Here is a 17,444-nt window from a genome sequence, read left to right on the forward strand (position 1 = left end):
TTTCATCCTTTCTTTATTTCTTTCTTTCTGTCTGCCCCCTCCATCCTCTCTCCTCCCTCTTCCTGCTGCCGCTCAGTAGCAGGAGGGAGAGGCAACTCTGCAATGCAGACACAGCAACAACCTCAGTCCATCTGACCAATTAGCGTGAGCCGGGATATGAGTGGCAGAGCCAGCAGCCAGTCATAAGGAGAGACTCATCGTGGGGTGAAAGTGGGAGTTTGCCTGAGGGACTGACAGAGGAGATCAGAGGGGCTGAATGACAAATAAAGATGGAGGGGTGAGGAGAAGGGAAGGGAGAGGGGGGGGAGTGGGCAGGATCAGGAGGAAAGAGAAAAGAGACCTGTGTAAACAAACATGGAAAAGCTCCCGTCTCCTTCATTTCCTCCAGAGTCACTGGCCAGTCTGAGTCCTGTCACTGCAGTTCTTCTTACTCATCAGCTGGCTGAGATCCACCAGCTCGCCCAGCTCCCCTCGCTCCAGGGCCCCTCTCAGCAGAGCCCTGGTCAGCCCGGGGGTGTGTTGCTGGGACACGTAAGATTGGCCACTGGGAGCGGGCATGGAGGGTGGAGGCATGGGGACGGGCACCATGCCGTGGCTGCTGAGGATGTATCCTTCCGGGGCTGGCCAGCGCAAAGGCAGTGGCTCGCCGTACTCCATGGGGGCGCTGGGTGCTGAGACCACCCTCCGGCGCTCAGGGGAGTCCTGGGGGGTCATGGGGTAAACATACTCTCCTGCAGACTTCCTGAGAGGGGCCTTGGGCGTCCCCTTCATTCCTTTTTCTTGCTTGCTCAGGCAGACATAGTGCTGGCGTGGCGTGTCGTTCCCCCGGCCCTCACAGCCGTGTCTTCCGCCTCCCCCCTGCTGGAAGAGTCTGGTGGTCAGGTAGACTGAGGGGGGTATGCGGCAGGGTGAACCCAGACCCACGGAGCCTCCCCCGAGGTACGTCTGGCTGGTGTCCCACCCACCGGAGTTGGAGTCAGACAGTCGGAGGCCTCTGCGTTTCTGCTGGGGTGTGTGCTCCGGGGTGGGGAGGAAACCCGGGTCGAGCTCTCCAGACTTCACCCAGCCATTAGGCATGACAAACAGGGTCTCCCCACTCTGAGTGCAGGGGCGCTCCCCTCCTCCCTGCCGCGTCACGCTGAGCACGGAGCCTCCCATCCCGCCGCCGTTACTCAGCAGGCCTCTCTCCCGCCGCTGGATGGCGGACTGGGTGGTGTTGGCATGGCGACGGTTGGTCGGCTTGTGGGCCATGATCCAGCAGACGGCGAGGCCGGAGAGCGCCGCCCCGATGGTGAACGCAGAGACCGCAGACGCCACGAGCAAGTTGAGGGAGACCAAGCTCTCTGGTTCAATCAGCAAACTCTGCTGCAGAATTCCTGAAGATTAAGAGAGACAATTATGAAGATGACATTTAGTATCACAGCACAACGGACATCTTACCAGTGTCTGTCCACAGGGTGCAGTTTAAAATTATGATTATTATCACATATAGTGCCATTCTGCTACTTCTACTTTACCCCTCACAAGATATAACGTATCATAATAAATCAACAACTACGATAACAGTCGTAATTGCCGATCATCGTGTGCGACGATAATGTTTAAAAGGAGCTTCTCTCCAGCCTGGCCTTGAGGCTCCACAGGCTCCAGGTTCAGAGAGGCCTGCACTTGTCATCAGCACAGCTCAGACCACAGCGGCCGACTCTCCTTTCCTCCTCTTCTCTCCTCACACTTTCCATTCCTGTAGCCTGGTAAGAAAAGTCTCTCCTCGCAGCATGCCATTACCTCAGTGTTTCCACCCAGCTCTAATCACTCCCATCTGCAGACACAGCAGCACATGCCTGTCTCTGGCTCGGGCCTCTGCTGCGCTTTCACCACCCCGAGTCTGTCAGGTCTGCAGCCTGGCATCACCGGCTTCTACTGCTATCAGTTTCTAAGAGCGGGATAAAATCTGGAGTGCCATATACCAGCACTCCTTTTTCTGTCGCTCTTTGGAAATTCAGCGTCAGCCAAACTGATTTTCTGAGTGGCCTCAAACAGGGGGAACAGTTCAGAAAGAATCTGCTGGAGAGAAAAATTTGTTTCCACTGACTTTGTGAATTTCACAGCAAGGTTCAAAGAGGTCCTGCCTGGCGCTGCTGCGCTGACACCTGAGCCTCTCAACAGAAGTGACATCAGTATTTTATGCTAAGCTATTTCCAGCTTGCTCACTGGCAACCCTCGGTCATTCCTCCCTCAAATGTTCAGCTCTGAGAGAACAAAGCCTCGTAACTCGGAGGATGTTGCAGTTCCTATCATGCAGTCTGGTGGTATTGTCTACCGGATGCATCACATCCTCCGTAATTAAACTGTCTCACACTGGGAGCGTTTTGACCTGTAGGAAATGAGGCTGAAACCAAAATCCCAGTTCCACTCCCACTTGATTCAGGCCTGACAAAACATTCAGTTGCTATTACCAAGGTTGAATCAATCTTTCTGAGCTGGGGAGGAAACCACGTTACACCCCGGATAATTAAAATGAGCTAAATTTACAGAAATTGGTACAAATATTCTCATGCTTGGCAGTGTCAGAGGGGCTTCTTCAGAACAAAATGTTCGGTGACAAGCAGACAGGTGTAATGAGAGATTGAGCCACTAGGCGGAGCCTGCCCTCAGCTCACCGTACACAGCCAGAAGCATCCATGTCATAGTGCTGCAACCTACCATCACAATCTCCTAGATGGGAGGTGGTGTTTCCATATTCCACATCTTGTTGAAAAGGCAGCCTGCAGTCACACAGAGATCACAGATCAACAGCAGGAAACATGTTATCACGCTGTCCTTAATCCACAATATACAGTTATGTGATCTCTTTTCTGTGTGATGGATGTTTTGAAGTCTTAAAATAACTCATTAATGTAAAAAATTGACTTTTCATATGAACATGTTCACATTTTCACTGCAAATTGCTTATAAATAAGAACATTTGTTGGTTGATAGTAATCAATTAAATTAATATGGCACATATTGATGTGTCATCCAGTGTAATGGTATACTCTATTGATCCCCACATTGATTTTTTTTTGCTTGCCACTCGTCAGTGAGGTCAGAGGTCAGGGTCATAGAGCCATGTGACCGTACAGGTGGTGATGGGAGCTGGAAGCAGGGATTGTGATACTACGGCGAATGTGTGAGTTTAATACAGATGCTAATTTTTTAATACTTACTGAATACTTAGAGGATACTAATGGCCGTTCTTTTGAAATTATTATCAAATGAAATATTAAACAGCCAACAGCAAATTATGCTAAATCAAACACAATACACCCACACATCTTTACAGGCTTAATTAGCTTACAAAATAAAATAAATAGGTAAACAAAATAAAAACAATATGACACTTTACATAACCATATACATTTTTCAGGTACTACATTTAAAATGTATGAAATTATTTTAAAGCTTTGCTTAAACTCCATAACTAAACTAAACTGACTGAACAAACAGAGGAGGGTCCGTTCATTGGTACAAATATAATACAAACGTATTATATTTGTGCAGATACACCAGATTTGGGTGATGTAACCATAGTTAATTTAGATTGTTTAATAGGTATATATAGGTATATGAGTAGTGAGTTCAGTCTATTGCTCAAGGATACCAATGACTTGACTTTTTTTACTATGTACATATGTATTTACTATCATTTTCTTCTCTATTTGTATTTGTTTGACTTCAACAACTGAGCTACTATGTCTACTACCCTGTCCTATGTACCACACCTTTATATATACAAATGTTGCAACTTCATCAAATGAAACTTTCTCCCCATACAGTGACTCGTCCTGAGTTTTTGAGAGAGCAGGTCTGCAGACTGCAGAGGTATGAAACTTTCACAGGCTGGTGTTTGTCTCTGTGAGTGTTTTCCTCACCGTGTGCCTGGTCTAAGGAAGGAGCAGGTGCTGCCTCTGGTCCAGCCACAGTATGGGTCCCTGGAGGCAAGACAACTCCTGCACACACACACACACACACACACACACACACACACACACACACACACACACACACACACACACACGCACCAATGGAAACGTAAAGTTAAGAAATGCTGACCTGATTCTCACAGCAGCAATTTTTGACCATTTTCCAAAGAAAAACTTCAGAGAGAAAGTCGCCTGTGAAACTTGGGAACAAGTTCTATAACCATGACTTTAGATTGGAAGTTAGCAAGCTTACTGTCGTGCTGCCAAGGGACCTACAGTAGTCAGGTATAGCGGCCCGTTATAACCCAAAATATTAAATGTTGTACGTCTCTATGGACTTGATTTATTTGTGATGCATTTAAGCAGTAAACAATTTGAGAATGTCACCTATGAAACTGGGGAGTAAGTATACAACTATGAGTTTAGCAGGGAAGTGCTGTCTAATAAGGTATGTAGGTATAGTGACCAGTGTTGCCACAGTTACTTTGAAACAGTAATCCGACTACTGACTACTGACTACTTCTTTAAAAAGTAACTTAGTTAAGTTACTGACTACTTGCTTTTAAAAGTAACTAAATTAGATTACTTTTAGTTACTTTCAGCAGATCCCCCGCCGACCCGGCCCGGCCCTATAACATGACAATGACTACCAGTTCTGCCAATACTCTCTTTATTGACACCAACATTTGCAAACATGTCCTTGAAATAGGCTTACTTGTTTTTTAAATGAAAAATAAATAAAAGACAGTCTTTCTTGACTTAACGTAAACATTTTTTAAAAAACTCTTACGTAATACATACTTACGTGATTTAGTAAAAGCTTTGTTTTACACATTAGACCTGTTGACTATATAGTACTGTAAGTCCCACCTGTGGTGATGTGGGCATTGGCCCGTGCTGTGCGGAGTATAGCCTAAAATAATTGTAAATGATCGTAATAACATTTATACCATGGATATTATTTGAAATTGAGGCTTGTAAGTCCCACAGCGTGGTGAGTGGGCATTTTCATGTTGTTTTCAGCACGTTGTCTGTATATGTTCCGGGACCTGTGCCCGTCTCGTCATCCCTGAGCTGTCATATGTACTTTGCGTTCCGGCACCTTATGATTTACAAATTAAGCACTGCCTAGGCCTAAATATAGATCTAACCTAACCCACGTTCCCCCGAAATGCAGAAATAGTAACGCACGGTGTTTTAGAAAAGTAACTTTAATCTGACTACTAGTTTTGGAATAGTAGTTGCGTTAGACTACTCGTTACTGAAAAAAGTAGTCCGACTACAGTAACGCGTTACTAAGTAGCGCGTTACCGGCAACACTGATAGTGACCCATTATAATCCTTAATATGAAATACTCTATGTCTCTGTGGACTTTGTGACGCATTTAAGCAATAAAACTTTGAGAAAGTCAGCTATTAAACCTGGGAACAAGTGCTATGAATTTAAAAGGGGCATTAGCTGCCTTACTGTCTTGCTGGCTAACACGGTAGCTACAATAGTTGGGTATATTTTGTAATGTGTTGCAGTAAAACGTAGAGAAAGTTACCTATTAAACTATGAATTTAGCAGGGAAGCTAGTTAGCTTACTCTTGCAGGCTAACAAGGTACCTACAGTAGTTAGGTGTATCGGTCCATTATGACCCTGAATATGAAGTATTGTATGTCACTATGGACTTGGAATTTTTTGTGAAAATGAAATGTAATATGTGGGAAACCTGTGAAATGTTAAATCCTCATCTGGCATTCATCTTCATATATGAAGAAGTATGTATCAAGTTGCTACTTGTTGTATCCAAGTGTGATATATGGCTGCTGTGGGAATCTTGTTCACAGTGTAGCGTTCAGCTTCAAAAGATCCGTCCCATATGTGCAGTAATAAACAAATGCCTTCTTGGTATTCATAATAAATCACAATCTTGAAGCCTCTTGTGTCAAGTTAAATAGTATTTCCCAGGGAAGCAAAATCTCCCAAAATAAATATTAAACCAAACAAGCAAGCTGTGGATTAACAAACAGACATGCAATTCTCCCCCTGCTCATTGAAACAAAAACAGATTTGCAAATCTTATTGGGATGACTGCAGTTACGGAGTGAGAAAGCCAAAAACAAATCAAAAGTTTGCCAGTAAGCCGTACCCTGGCTAGTGGCCACCAACCAGATTTAAACTGGTCTAATTGTCAGCCAAAGAACCAGCGAAGGGGAAGAAAAATCCTCATCGAGACAAAAAACAGGTGAGTGTGTCCGTGTCTCTTACTTCATGCAGCGTGAGTGCAGGTGGCAGCGAGATGTGGGCACTCGGACCAGACAGGAGGGGAAGGCCAGCAGCAGAGTGTGGCTGGACCGGTCCAGCGACAGAGACAAGAGCTGACGAGCCTGAGGAGAGTCCTCGCCACACCTGGAGACGGAGAGACGCAAGTGTGTGAAGACAGGAGCCAGCGGAGGCGGGTCAGTGTACTCTTTTTGGCCTCACATCAATCTGCGACAGGGTTAAAGGCCTCATCGGTTGGTACTTCAAGAGCTCTCATAGGAATGGTAACAAAATCCATACACTAGAGTTTCATCTAGGCCTGCCCCAGAGCCAGAGCTGTGTGGCTGAGGAAAAATAAACCCAAGAGTAACACAATGATCGAATAAAAAGACTGGATGACATCAAAACAGGAACAGTTTGAATAAATTCTGATCAATCCAGCAACAAACAAGGTGCTTATTTTCATCATTGAGTCAAATAGAGCGGAAACGTTTAGTTGGTCAATCAATAAGTCAGTCAACAGGCAACGATTTTGTTCATTTCTCAAGCTTAAATGCCAAATATTCTCTGGTTCCAGCCTGTAAAATGTGCACATTTGATCCTTTTCTTTGCTAAAAATGAGAGTTAACTGAATATATTTTGGTTTTTTGACTGCTGATCACATGAAACACACAGTATGTTTAACACTTTAAATCATTTTAAATCATTTTTCATTATTTTTGATCATTTGAAACAGTTACAGTCAACAGTTAACAGTCTTTAATATTGTATGTGAATATAACTGTAATGGATATGGCCAAATAAATAACTGAGTAGGCTTTTACTCCAAGCTGCACTTCAAAAAGGTGAAAATCAAATATTTAAAGTAAGTGTAATTGAAGACAGCTCTTGGCTGAAAAGCACTTCAGATCTCAAATGGAGGCAAACAACATGAGGCCTGATCCGCCCTGAGTGACAAGTCAAAATATATAATTTACTGGAGATCAAGGACAAATGTCGGTTTATCTGAGACCGCCGTGTCGGTGTTGTTTTTACAACATCATAATTACTGTTGCTCCGGGACCATCACTGAAACTGAGCAAAAAGCAACAAAGTCCAAATGAAGCGTGGAGGCCAGCGGGGTTTGTATAACATGTCACTTATTATTATATTGTTGACTTGTTATCTTTAGACTTAATTGACTTATTATTTACATTATAAGTTAATTACGGCTGGTAATGCTTTCACCTTCCGAGTCTGTGTGTGTGTGTGTGTGTGTGTTACACTGAAATAAGCGTGTACATGCAGGTTTTTTAAACACGGGTTAACCAGCTAATAATTGGCAATTAACTCTGTTCACATTGCCGGTGGAAGAGTTTGCCTCTCTGTTTTTTTCGGCCTGGTGTGCTGTAAAGACAAAAGCAGCAGGTCATATACCTCATCAGACTACATCCAGAAGACGTTACACTTGTTTTATAAAGTCTTAATCAATAATATTCTGAACCAGGCACATTGCTGTGGCAAGGAGTGAGACATCTCGCTTCTTTCTCTACCGATCAAACAGCTGACTAGGCTCAGACTGTATGGACGCCACAAACAGCGGTTACTTTTTTCTTATCTTTAACTTCAGTCTCTCTTTCAAACTCAGCGCTGACTGACAGAGATGGATGGAAAGATACTAACAAGCCGGCAGTCTTGACTTCAACACATGTCACAGCATCGTGTCGGAGGCGTTAAATACCTGTGACCACTGCAGAGTCAACTGACCCGGGAGGAAATCCCGATAATATACATTCACATTGAACACTAAAACCAGATGTTAGTGGGTTTAAGAGCAAATACAGTCATGAAACTTTACAGGTGTTTGGTTGAGATCAAAATGAAGGCCGAGTACAAACACTGTATAGGCGCAGTTAGAGCAAAGGGGGCCTCCCAAGTTGGGATCAAACAAACAAAACACTTGGTTAGGTTTAGGAAACAAAACTACGTTGTTAGGTTTAAGGAAACATCATGGTTTAGGTCAAACTAGACCCTTTCGCAACGATAAAAACATGCTTCTACAGCTAACGTCTCCCATGTTGGTATTGTTCTTGTCTTTTTCCCAAATTACTGAGCCACGATGTTACAAAAACGTGACTTTTCAGTTGCAGTGATGGCCCTCGAGCAAAATTAATTATGATGTTGTAGGAACAACACCAACACAAACGATATTAGATCGTGCCATATTTGTTGACTCCTACTCACTTCTCTGGGTTGAATCCTTCCACCTCCTCCAGAAACACGCTGCTGAGGGAGACAGAATCTCCACTGGGAACCATTAGAAACTTGAGGATGGTTCCTCGTGTCGAGCCCAGGAACAACACTGTGCGGTTCTTATGGGGGCCGGCTTCTGTGTCCACCACCATGGCTGTCAGCTGGTACCTAGAGAGACGGATACGTACATTAGATAGATAGTGAAAACGCTTGTTCCTGCACGGGCGCTGTTAAACAACTGAGTCAATACGCGTACCGTCCCATAGTCTTGACCACCCAGGGTCTGTGCCCCAGGAGTGGAACGGTCTCATCCATCAGTGGGTGGGTCTTCACAAAGTTCAGCACCTCGTCCGGCAGCGTGGTAGAGGTGCTAAATCTGGATCCCTGCACTGCACATCCCCCTGGTCTGCAGGAACGAGAGACAGAAAGTGAGGGTTGAAGATGAGATAGATAGAAGTCCGGGGAGAGGAAGAAGTAACGAGCCAGAGGAGTTTCTTTTTGCGGCTGCTGGAGGCCGTATTAGAATATTTGCTGAATAGTAGTGAAGTTGCTGTGTGATTGGCAGTTGGAGCTTATAGCAGAGGGAGTAAGTAGACTACTGTATATGTGAGACAGATGCTCAGGACAGCAGCACTGCAGCAAGATCTGCTCACATACACTTTGCATAACAATACCTCGGTTTAGGCACCGCTTCGTCCGGTACAGGAGTCCAAATAGACTCGGGGGATTTCTGCTCTTTAAACCGACCCTCGAAGACATGAGCGAGCTGCTGCATGTCAAACACACACACCGCAGAGCCGGGGATGCTGGCGGAGACACAGAAAAGAAGACAGTCGATGAGACAAAAATAGCACTTGCGTTTCTTTGTGTGTCTGCCTTGCGTGCGTCTCGTTACCTGTTTGGTGGCGTGGAGAAGAGACCGAGGATGACGTCTCGTCCCTGCATGTGGATGATGTCGCTCGTGGCGTGTAAGAGGTTGAAGTAGAAGTGCGAATCTCCCGGGACGGAGCAGTTGAGCCTCGCCTTCAGGAACGTGGTCCACTGTTTCTCGAGGACGCGCTGAGAGCCGCCCAGGTCTGCTTTGCACACACGAGCCACACGGGACACCATCACCTTTAACACAACGAGTTAGTTTAGGAAAATGGAGGGATGATAAGAGTAAAAGAAGAAGGAAAGAAAAAAAGAAAGAAAGAAGAAAGCACCTTCTCTAGATGATGAAACTCCATGGCCATCTCTCTGAAGAAGAAATAAATATGAGGCCCCCACTCCATGGAGCTCACAAAGTACGGCTCTGAAAAATAATATGAGAAAAACACTATTAGACAAGTACACACACACATACAGCGCAGCGGCGGCAAAGTGCCTCGGGCCAAACGCAACGCTCCACAGTCCCCGACACAGCGCCGTAATAACAGTCACATCAACATGGGCCGCTGCCGTCCGCCGGCCTCGCTCACTAAATATTCATGTCTTGTTTAATTTATCATCATGGACAAGAAGATCCAAAGTATTTATCATTTATTCATCCAGCGCTGTTCCAGCTTTGACCTGCCCCGACTTGTTTTGTTCTCCGTGGAAAAAACAGTGGCGGGGAACTGTTCAATCGAAGGCTCGTTAAAACCCTGAATCTGTGGAGTCCGACTAACCTCAATACATCACTCTGTCTGAGCGTGCTCCACTTATAATTAATCTATCAAATGTAGGCCTCATCATGTTTGGTTTCCCAGAATGTAGCCTTTTTATTATTTAGCAGCTCAAAATCATCTTATTCACCTCATGCAAAGACAGCTACTTCATTTCCTTTAAGTGAATTACTGAAGATAGCGGTAACAGCTTATGTTGTTTGCTTCTGGATCGTCTTATAAAAGGTGTCTGGCTCCGGAGGGTCATTTATACGTCTGTCTCTTAAAAGTACCTCTGAACCATTTGGAGTCGTGTTTGACTGTGCGGAGGGCGGGGCTGTCGCCGAGGCTGCGATAGATCACGGCGTCGATGGCCAGGAAGTCTGTCACAGTGCCGGTAAAGAGACTTCCATCTGAAGAGAGATGCACGGAAAGAGCAAAGGAGGAGATTAAGTAGAAGAGGGAAGATACAGATGGAGAGATAGCACAAGGTCAGGAAGATTAAAACCAAACAAGAAACGCAGCGAGAGGTCTGACTATAAATCATCTGTAAAGGTAAACACAAGGACACAGATGTTTCAGTTTCTGGAGCTGTAAACTTGAGTCTGATGTCTGCTAGACGCCGCGAATTCTTCATTACACGATACAGTACCTGCAAATAAAGCCACGTTGGCGTGGCGAGGATCATATGGGCAGCGTGCCATCCCACTGACAGGCTCTCCCACCATTTCTAGAGTGTCTCTCTGCAACGAGAACAAAAAAATGTATATAGATAAATAAACTGGCAGATACACAGAGAAGGACCAGACTGACGGATAGATGGATACTAACAGTGTAGTTGGCACAGAGCGGGTTGAAGGCGTTTGTTCCACATACAAACAGACCACCATGCTGGCTGAGCAGAACCTTGATGAAATTACGGCACTCTCCCTGAAAACACAACACAAAAAAACACACAAACACGAGAGGAAAAGATTTAAGAGAAGGAGAAAATCACAAGGTGCAGGGCGATGTTAAAAGGGCGGTTATGATCCAAAGCTAAACTCAAAACTACCAGTCGGAGGGATAAGACTGCCAGCGTGAAGTATGAAAAATGCAGCTTAAAACAATCCTTAGAGGAAATAACACCCTCGACCACATTCCATCTGGAGGAACAACAGGACTTGGACTTTATAGCTGTCTTCAAAGCGGAGGCTGTTGATTGAGCTGAAATTTACAGCTGCCACCACTTGATGACATTGTTCAGACCCTCAGTTCCTTTGCTGTAACATTTTACACATTATGGGATGTCACTGGGAAGAAAATGATGGATGGAACGTCAATGATGTCCTGATATAGCAGGAAAAGCACAGCTGGAGGTAGCTAAGAAATAGTTTGACGTGGGAGATATGCTGCTTTCCTTTTGTAATTAGAGTTAGATGAGAAAGATTGATGCTACTTTCATGATTGTTTGCTAAATTTGTTCAGGGCCAGCAGCCAGTTAGCTTAGCTTAGCACAAAGACTGGAAAAAAGGGGGGAAACTGCTAGCCTGGAACCAGGAGTAAAACGTTAGACGATAAACAAACTAAACTGCAGTTGTATGACTTCAACATCACCGACACTAGGCCTCCTGCTACGCTATAGTATACACACTTTACTACAAATTGATCAATCATTCCTCTATATGTTGTTGGGGCCAGCAGCTGCTTAGCTTAGCTTAGCTTAGCACAAAGACTGGAAATGGCAGGGAAACAGCTAGCCTGGATCCACCAAAAAGTAACATAACATACTGTACTTTTAAAGTGCACTAATTAACACATTATATTTAATTTGTTTATTTGATGAATTAAGCAAGATATAGGCGAACATGTTAATTAGTAAAGTTTTAGTGTCGGCTGGCTTGGCTCCTTCCAAAAGTAATAAAATATGCCAAGCAGCGCTCACCAGTTAACATAAATATATGTCATTTGCTTATGCAAAGTTATCACATGTTAATTAGAAAGTGTTGGAGGTGATGATAGGTGGCCTAGAGCCAGCTGAGTTGTTTTTAGTCGCTAAGCTAACGTCAGATGCAAGGGTGGTATCAATTTCCTTTTCTATCCCTCGGCATGAAAGAGAGTATTTCCCAAAAGCTATTAATAATGGATACATTTCATTCAGTACAGTTCCAGGTGATCCCGGCTGACTGGCACGAGATGAGAAACACTGATACCAGTTTAATGTTTGTATGCTAAATATGGAGCTGGCAGCTAGTGAGCACAGTTAGCACAAAGACTGGAAATGGAGGGAAACGGCTAGCCAAGCAGCACTTCTGAAAGCTCACTAATTAACACTTTATGCATCATATTTGTTAATTTGATTGAACTAACAAGATATAACACGTTAATGAGGCGAGTGAGTTTTAGAAGTGTTGATAGGCAGAGCCAGGTTAGCTGTTCTCAGCCTTTAAGCTAAATAACCTCACAGCTGCTGGCGTCAGCTAGTTCCTGCACAGACGTGAGCGTGGTATCAATTATCTTTTCTAACTCTAGGCCAGAAAGCATATGAGAGTATTTCCCAAAAACTATTTACAATGTAGTGTAGAGTATAATAGAATAGTAGTTCCAGTTAATTTCCAGGTATTTCTGGCTCAGGTTACTGGCTCACAGATCCATCGCTAATGTCATTATTTCCACCTGTGCCTTCCTTCGTATGACATTTCAAAATGTCTGCTGTGAAAAAAGGGGCTATTCTTGGACTGCAATAACTTCAGCTAAGTGATTCTGCACACTTACCTATAGATGCTATGACACTGAAGAGCATTAGGACCGGTCTGTTAACCATTATGTCAGATGATTCACAGTTGCATCAGTAGCACGATAATTTATCATCTTTCTGTCTTTTTGTCTTCTTCCTCTCATGCTCTCGCCACCTCTTTACCTTGGGCCATTCTTCCTCCACCTGTCTGCTTTTTAACATAAATCTCAGCTTTAATCCCTCTCAGTGCCCCTACATATTTTTCTTCCTTCGTCTGTGTTCTCTGATGCAACACATCTTCTCCTTTTGTTGTCTTCTCACCTCTTTCTCTGCTGTCGTCCTTCCCCAGTCCTCCTCCGCCCACACACATCCCATCCCCACCTATAGCTCCCTTCTTCAACTGATTTCAATTACTGTTTCCTTTCCTGAGGCTGTGTCACTCTCTCTGCTCAGTTTGCTCTATAATGTTTCCTATCCTGTGTTGCCTCTTCTTCTTTCTCCGCCAGTTCCACCCACATTGGATTCTGCCGGCGGCACTGCTACATTTATACAATAAAGCTTATATTTTTAGGATTTTAGGGTAAACCCTGTCAATCAAACGAACGTCCCATCAAAATTCTTTCTTTTTTTGATCACATTCCCTTCATATCTCAGAAAACTGTCAACTATCACTCTGTACACACACATAATTGTTCCACTTTCTAGTCGTCCCCACAGGCTACAAACCAGATATACGAAGAAAACCGGCACAATGCCGGTGTGCAAGAAGATGGCTTTCATGCTCTGTGGACATCTTTTTTTCGGGCCCAGGTAACGTTTCACTGAGCTAGCGTGATTAAGTGATGCTGATTCTGTATCAACAAGATCAAATTTGTGTAAATACCGTATGCAGGTGCACCCAGAGGAAATAAGGTTTCTCCAACAGCTGTTGTGTCTGTCCATGCGTGTGATAGCGTAGATAGTGTTGAAGCATGTGAGAGTGGTTCTCAAAGTCAGAGCGTTGTGCATGAGCACTGTACCTCGTGTTTGCCCTTCATCCTGCACACTCGGATGTCGTTTTTATTGGATTCCCACGTCCGTTTCTGCCGAAGGAACGAGCCACAGTCAGGATATATTTGATACGAGTGTGTGTGTGTGTGCGTGTGGCGTTATTGGTTTTAAGTGCATCTTTGGTTTTGTGTGTGTGCAAGAAAATGAGTCTTACCTTGCTGTAGAACATCTCATCACCCGCCATGTTATCCAGCTCCACTCTGTACAAGTCATCTCTACGAAACACGCAACACAACGAATCAGTGCCAATATTAGTGTATTCATAAGGTATTCATTTTTGTGTATTTCCTTTAATTAATTTAAGAATAAAACTGATTTACAAAACATCTTATTTCAGTAAGTGAGTGCTATCAGAGTTACAGCAGCTGACATTAAAACTCATTTGGCACAAATCTGATGATCTGTGTAGCACAACACAGTGGCCTGCTTCGTAAATGGTTGAATGAGAGTACTCTTGTTGTTGTTGTTGCCTGAGGGGAAAAAAAACGTTATCAGCGCAGCTTTTCTGCCACCTGTTTGTGTTTTTAAAATCTGTTCTAGTCAAACAGGCAAAAAAAAATTCAAACTGTTGGAAATGTTTAATCTAAATTAGGTCGATTATATTATTTATTTGTGTAATCCAAAAAACTAGGGAGCGGATTTCCACAAAACTTGGATGGAGGATGGGTCTCACATAAAGGGACGGATTCCAGGACAGAGTTTCCCACAGGTATGTGATGGACAAGGTCAATAATAAACAAACAAATGTTTATGAATAGCTCTTTTTTGGCCTATAGGGTGCTGGTAATATACAGTTTATTATGTTAACCCTATACAGCTGTAGGGTGAGGAGGTAAGCTCAGCAGTCTTTGGCTCTGTCACAAATCAAGAGGTCTCGCCCAGGTTGGCTCAACATCAACTCAAAACACCTGACCTGTAGTCGTTGACGTAGCCAAAGTTGTTCATTAATCACTTGCCTTTTTGGATTTGTCAGGAGTTGTTAATTCCTTTTTCACTTCAACAAAATATACGCATATACTGTATTATCATCATACTTTTAATAACCTTTACAGAAAATGAATTTCTGAGTAAAATGAAACTAAATTTCGGGAAACAGTGCCAGAACTGTGAGAAGTTTTTCAACATTTTCCTTAAATTCTCAGGGAATAATGCATGAATCTTGATGAAATTGGATTAGACTTGATTGAATTAAAAGGGACTTGGCGGAGGTTTGCTCTCTACTCTCTTTCTGCATGAGGAACAGTAGTCTAGGTTCTTTGCCTCTCTTTTCACGTGGTGGCTGTACATATTTATTAGGATGTATATGAGCCTTTTATTGACATTATTATCCACATTATATGTATCACACGAGAGTTTTGATGTAAACTACGTAAGTGAGCACTTCAGCTGTCATCAGGGAGGCAAATATGTTTCCTGCAGCACCGGAGTCGTCTCTGGGGACCAGTATTAGACTACTGCTGGTGTGAAAAGCAATTCTCATTTTCTATATATGCACAAAAATAATGTGAACAAACGGCTCTCACTTGACATTTAACAAGAAACTGAATGTCCTCTGCAGAGTGACAGCAGATGGAAGCCGCGGCATCAAATGGAAGTGAAAGGATATTAATGCGAGAGCGTCAGTAACACACGGTTGGAGGCGGTTGCCGTTGGTTACCTGGCTCCTATGTAGAGCGTGCGGTTGACTTGGAGGACCGTCTGGATGTGCAGCTCCTGTCTCTGAGCTGAACGATGAGCTCTGCCCAGGAACACCGGATACCTCCGCACAACTGACACGAACACAACAGACAGAGAAACTGAAACAAGCGAGAAATGAAGTGCCTTGCTCAAGGATACCCTGACAGTTGATGACAGAGAGACTACTCTTCCCGAATACAGTATATTTACCCAGAGAGCTCAGGCGGGCGGTAAAACAGATTCTCTAACCTTCACTTTAATAGTGTCTTCAGTCATCCTTGATGTTTTTGTTTGGGAAAACAAAGATAATGGGCAGAGACGAATGGTGTAGCAGTTACACACCGAAACACTTTTATCCTCTTAGTGTTATTTCTTTTTATGCTTTTGTTGATGCATGCAGCTCCGTAATGAGAAAAACTGCGTGCAATCATTATTGTTCCGTGTAAAAGACCATCGCCTCCCTCCCCTTTCCTAAATTTCAGATAAATGAGAGTGTACGGGCGAGGTGCGGCGAGAAAGCGCTGCTATCCGACTCTGAGAAAGTTTCCAAGAGGAGGAGGAGGACGGTCTCCACAGGGAGCCCTCATCATCGGGAGACAGATTGGGAAAACGTCTCATTGTCCTTGACTGCAGGGGAGGGAGGGAGGACGTAGCGATCCATCTCCACCTGTCTCCTCCCCTTCTCTCCTCCACCCCTCAGCCTTCTCTCTTGTCATCTGTATCACCCCATCCAATCTAATTGTCGACCACTTTTTCATCTTCCTGCACCTCTCAACATCTATAACCATCATTTCTTTCTCTGTCTTCCCGTCTCTCCGTCTCTATATCTTCCTCCCTCATGTTTAGTAATCTTCTACGCTGCCACTGAGGGACGGAGTGGAGTCTCTTTGAATTTATCTGTATGCCTGGGTAGCTTTAAAGCAGTTCCACACCAAGGCTCTGGCCCTTGACCCCTGATTTCCACATCCACCACGGAGTCATTCATCAATGCTGCGCACACACACACACACACACACACAGCGGGAAGGAAACATACCCTCTACGGGGACGTAGCTGAGAGGACTGGGTTCCTCGGGGAATGAGCCATCAGCCAGTTGAAGCAGCAGGAGGAGAAATGCGAGGGGAGGAGCCACGGTCCCCATGGCAGCAACACACATGCACTGTTAACAGAAAGAGAGGGAGGGAGGGAGGGAGGGGGGAGGAAAAATTCATTGTTGTGCACTCAATATTTTTTTCATGTGTGTGCGTGTATTGACATTTTGACAGAGATTCAACAGGTCTGTGTGTGTGTATGAGTGTGGACGGGTCACAAGTGCTGCAGGGTGACTGCTGTCAGCAACCTGTCTTCAGCAGGGAGCTAATGTGTTTCCATTGTCTGCTAGGAGGTGTAATGGGGATCTATTGTCACAAATGTCACTCCATTGTCAAACAGTCTGAATCGAAGGAGATTCTCACAGCCATAAAACGCACCGAGAGACAAAACATTCGCAGGATTACAAAGCCACTTCGGGGTGGTAATGTTCCTTTCAGTGAATGCGCTTCTGTGCCGACATATGGAGGCTATATTACTGGTAATTAGTGACGAAGAAAGAAGTAGCTGGTCTTTATGTATCAGAGAGTGACAGTGGAAAAGGGAGAGATGAAGGGAGTGACTCGGGCAAGCTGGACAATGTCTTTCTTAAAGGTCAGAAGTCAATAATCCCCTAAATCAAGGGAAGGGAACAGATCTTGGTCTTTAAAAAGCTAAAAGGCCACAAAAGGGTCATTCTGTGCAAGATATGTGCGCACACACACACACACACACACACACACACACACACGCACACACACACACAGACACACACACACACACAAAAGAAGACTAAGAGCCTACAGCCATGCCAGTGGCGTGAAGCTGTACTCAGACACAGCAGTGCTTGGAGCTATATGCTACCGT

At 44.3% G+C, this 17,444-nt stretch overlaps 1 protein-coding gene across 1 annotated transcript; it reads right to left on the bottom strand.

Annotated features, from left to right (window-relative positions):
* Nucleotides 1-390: 390 nt before the first annotated feature.
* Nucleotides 391-16,665, bottom strand: LOC141016868 (semaphorin-6B-like). The gene is made up of 16 exons (XM_073491435.1): nucleotides 16,545-16,665; nucleotides 15,489-15,600; nucleotides 13,986-14,046; nucleotides 13,801-13,863; nucleotides 10,897-10,995; nucleotides 10,718-10,808; nucleotides 10,359-10,478; nucleotides 9,646-9,734; nucleotides 9,339-9,556; nucleotides 9,118-9,249; nucleotides 8,700-8,849; nucleotides 8,435-8,611; nucleotides 6,218-6,358; nucleotides 3,912-3,989; nucleotides 2,704-2,765; nucleotides 391-1,376 (listed from the first exon to the last, which is right to left on the bottom strand). The coding sequence occupies exons 1-16, from the start codon at nucleotides 16,663-16,665 to the stop codon at nucleotides 391-393; spliced, it is 2,700 nt and encodes an 899-aa protein (XP_073347536.1).
* Between the last annotated feature and the right edge of the window lie 779 nt (nucleotides 16,666-17,444).

The sequence above is a fragment of the Pagrus major genome, chromosome 21, assembly GCF_040436345.1.
Source record: "Pagrus major chromosome 21, Pma_NU_1.0".
NCBI lineage: Eukaryota > Metazoa > Chordata > Actinopteri > Spariformes > Sparidae > Pagrus > Pagrus major.

Bases quoted from the DNA above. Each gene is read 5' to 3' on its own strand.
- LOC141016868 (XM_073491435.1), bottom strand. From the start codon at position 16,665: ATGTGTGTTGCTGCCATGGGGACCGTGGCTCCTCCCCTCGCATTTCTC. The intron at 9,250-9,338 runs GTAACGAGACGC...TGTCTCCGCCAG, and splicing joins TTCTCCACGCCACCAAACAG to CATCCCCGGCTCTGCGGTGT. The intron at 2,766-3,911 runs GTGAGGAAAACA...GTGTGACTGCAG, and splicing joins TTCCTTAGACCAGGCACACG to GCTGCCTTTTCAACAAGATG.